This window comes from Orbicella franksi, chromosome 3, assembly GCF_964199315.1.
Source record: "Orbicella franksi chromosome 3, jaOrbFran1.1, whole genome shotgun sequence".
In the NCBI taxonomy this organism is placed as follows: domain Eukaryota; kingdom Metazoa; phylum Cnidaria; class Anthozoa; order Scleractinia; family Merulinidae; genus Orbicella; species Orbicella franksi.
The window spans coordinates 28,330,414-28,332,913 of NC_138147.1; the positions used below are offsets into that span (position 1 = coordinate 28,330,414).

The 2,500-nt window shown below is 35.9% G+C and overlaps 1 protein-coding gene across 1 annotated transcript in view; it reads right to left on the minus strand.

Moving 5' to 3' along the window:
• Nucleotides 1–1,777: 1,777 nt before the first annotated feature.
• Nucleotides 1,778–2,500, minus strand: part of LOC145481781 (uncharacterized) — a 3,086-nt gene continuing 2,363 nt past the window's right edge. The window contains exons 1-2 of the mRNA XM_081460313.1: nucleotides 2,008–2,500; nucleotides 1,778–1,849 (exon numbers count right to left, since the gene is read on the minus strand). The exon at nucleotides 2,008–2,500 is cut by the window's right edge and continues 2,363 nt beyond it. Coding sequence (XP_081316439.1) covers nucleotides 2,134–2,500 — 367 coding nt within the window. The 3' untranslated portion in view covers nucleotides 1,778–1,849; nucleotides 2,008–2,133. The remainder of the gene's footprint in view (nucleotides 1,850–2,007) is intronic.

Below are 2,500 nucleotides of genomic sequence, written 5' to 3' on the forward strand. Positions count from 1 at the left end.
TTTAACACAGCTTCGAGGCTTTCAGGACAAACATCTATATTTGGTTTTGTTTTCTTTGTATCCAGAACTCTTTTGAGAATTGAAGAACAAAAGAAACTTGCGATTTTGTTCTAAAAGCTTTGGAGCCATGTTAGAATGTTTATATATCGAACATTGCTTTTTGGAAACAATTTACAGATGCACCGTTTGTTGCTCCTTATACAGGAACTATGAATAGCATTGTGAAAAAAAAACACTCCATGGAACCTCTAACGTATTGGCCAAGACAGACAACGAAGCACCAGAGCCTCTAAACACAACATTTAATCTTGTAAGCCGAGTGTACACATCAAGTGAAGCGAGCGAACACATCCGGGATCCCAGATGTAAACGAAACCGTATAAACTAGTAATAGTTCTCACTAAAGCTGCCCCCGCTTTTTTTATAAAATGGAGTGGAGAAAATCTCCTGAGATGACTGTGTATTGGGAATAACTGTTTATTTTTCAAACTTTTTTGTTATTTGACAGGTTTGGTTATTTGAATAAATCTGGAATATTTCATATAAAAATAGAAACTTACAAAGATATATATTTTGCCTAATATAATAAAAAGTCCTATGAAAAAATATATTGAAACTTCAACATGAACACTATGAATAACATTTGAATAGAAACTTGAACATTAACGTTGTGAATAAAATTTGAACATGAATGTTGTCAATAATATGACTAACTTTGTTTTCAGATAATATAACAAGAGATGCTATTGCACAGTTCATTGTTTCTAATGTTAATGTGCGTTGTTGTATGTGTAGTTCTTGATCCTATAGTTGTATTTTAATTGTCCTTTGTTGGTTCATCAGGCTTGTCTTGATGATCAACCATTTCAGTGACCATTCTTCCATTGGTAGATAATTCAAAGTCTATGTTTTCCAGCAACAGCAGTTTTTCCATGAGTTCATCAACATTGTCTTTATATTGGAAGATATCTTCGTCGAGATAATTGCTGATGGTGTTCTGGTTTGCCATAACATTGTACTGTTTATCCTCTTTTTCCAATTGAAAGGTGGTGTTGATCTCTAGGTAGCAGTTTCTTACCAGCATTGCTCTATTGCATGATGTGCAGCACACCATGTTTTTCGACTCTGTATTTCCTGTTATCCTGGTCTTGCAGGCTTTGGTGTTGCATATTGCATGTGTGTCAATGACAACATTTTGTATTTCTGGACAGCAAATGCGTGGTTTCAAGGCAGCCGTTTTTAAGGTAGCATCAGTTATGTCTTGTTGTTCAGCAGGTTGTATTACTGTTTCATGTGAAGTGCTCAGTTTTTTGCCATAGAAATGCTTAACCTTGCAGTTGGTTATTTGAAAGAATTCTCCTTCTTTGATCTGCAGTATATGGTCTTCCCATATTGAAATGTCAATTACACCGGAAGAGTCCATCAACTTTCCATCTCGTACTTTGCGGTTTGAGTTGTTTGGGGTTTTTGAGTCCCCATTCCATTTCACAGTTCCAGATACTGTTATTGTATCACCTTGTTTTTTGTTCCTGATGACATCAGCTATACTTGTGACGGGGAGAGCTGCAGGTGGTTCATACTTGAAAGGAACAGACATTGTGGGAATATCTTTGATGACTGAACACCATGCCACTAGATGCCACACGGAGATTGGTAATAGTTATGGGCTGTTCTGCTTGTTGCTTGTCTCGCAACAATTGGTTTTTGGTAGTATCATCCATTCCAGTGGTCATAACCCTTATCATCTGGTTTTTGTCTTCTGAGATTTGCAAATATAGGTCAAAGTAATGATTTGAACCATGGTCACTCTTCCTGTTACCATTAACTTGTTGCACATATCCAGTGAAGCCTGATTTAAAAATAAAAAAACAAATAAATATTTATCATCATGATCATCATCATGATCATCATCATTGTTGTCATAATAATTATTTTTCTATTGCTGCTGCTGCTGCTACTGCTACTAATACCACGACTACTTATACTACTATTAGTACTAGTACTTACTTGCAGAGGAGGAAGAAGTCGGCGAAGTGGGAGGGGATGACATCCCATATTTTACTCTCTTTTTTGGACTTTGGTGTTTTTCCATGTTTAACTGAAAGACATGGCAGCAAAATGTAAGTCATTTTATTACTTCACTAAGTGATTGTGTAAAGTATCTTGTCCCAATCTTTCTAACCTGGCTTCTTCCAAAAGTCTATATTTGTAATTTGATGTTTTCTTTACAGAGTGTAGTCTTTCAAAAGTCACTGGTTCAATTACAAGGTCAGAAATTTTGCAAACTCTTGATAGTGCCACATATGTCAGACCTGCAACTCTTTCTGATGTCCCTAAGTCAATCCAACATTTTTTAAGAGTTAAACCTTGTGACTTGTGGATAGTCATTGACCATGCAAGCCTTAATGGGAATTGCATTCTTTCTAAATTATTACCGAATGAGTTGGAAGAACTTGTTACAGGGTAAATAGGTACACAATTTGGTGTGTCTTTACAAAAA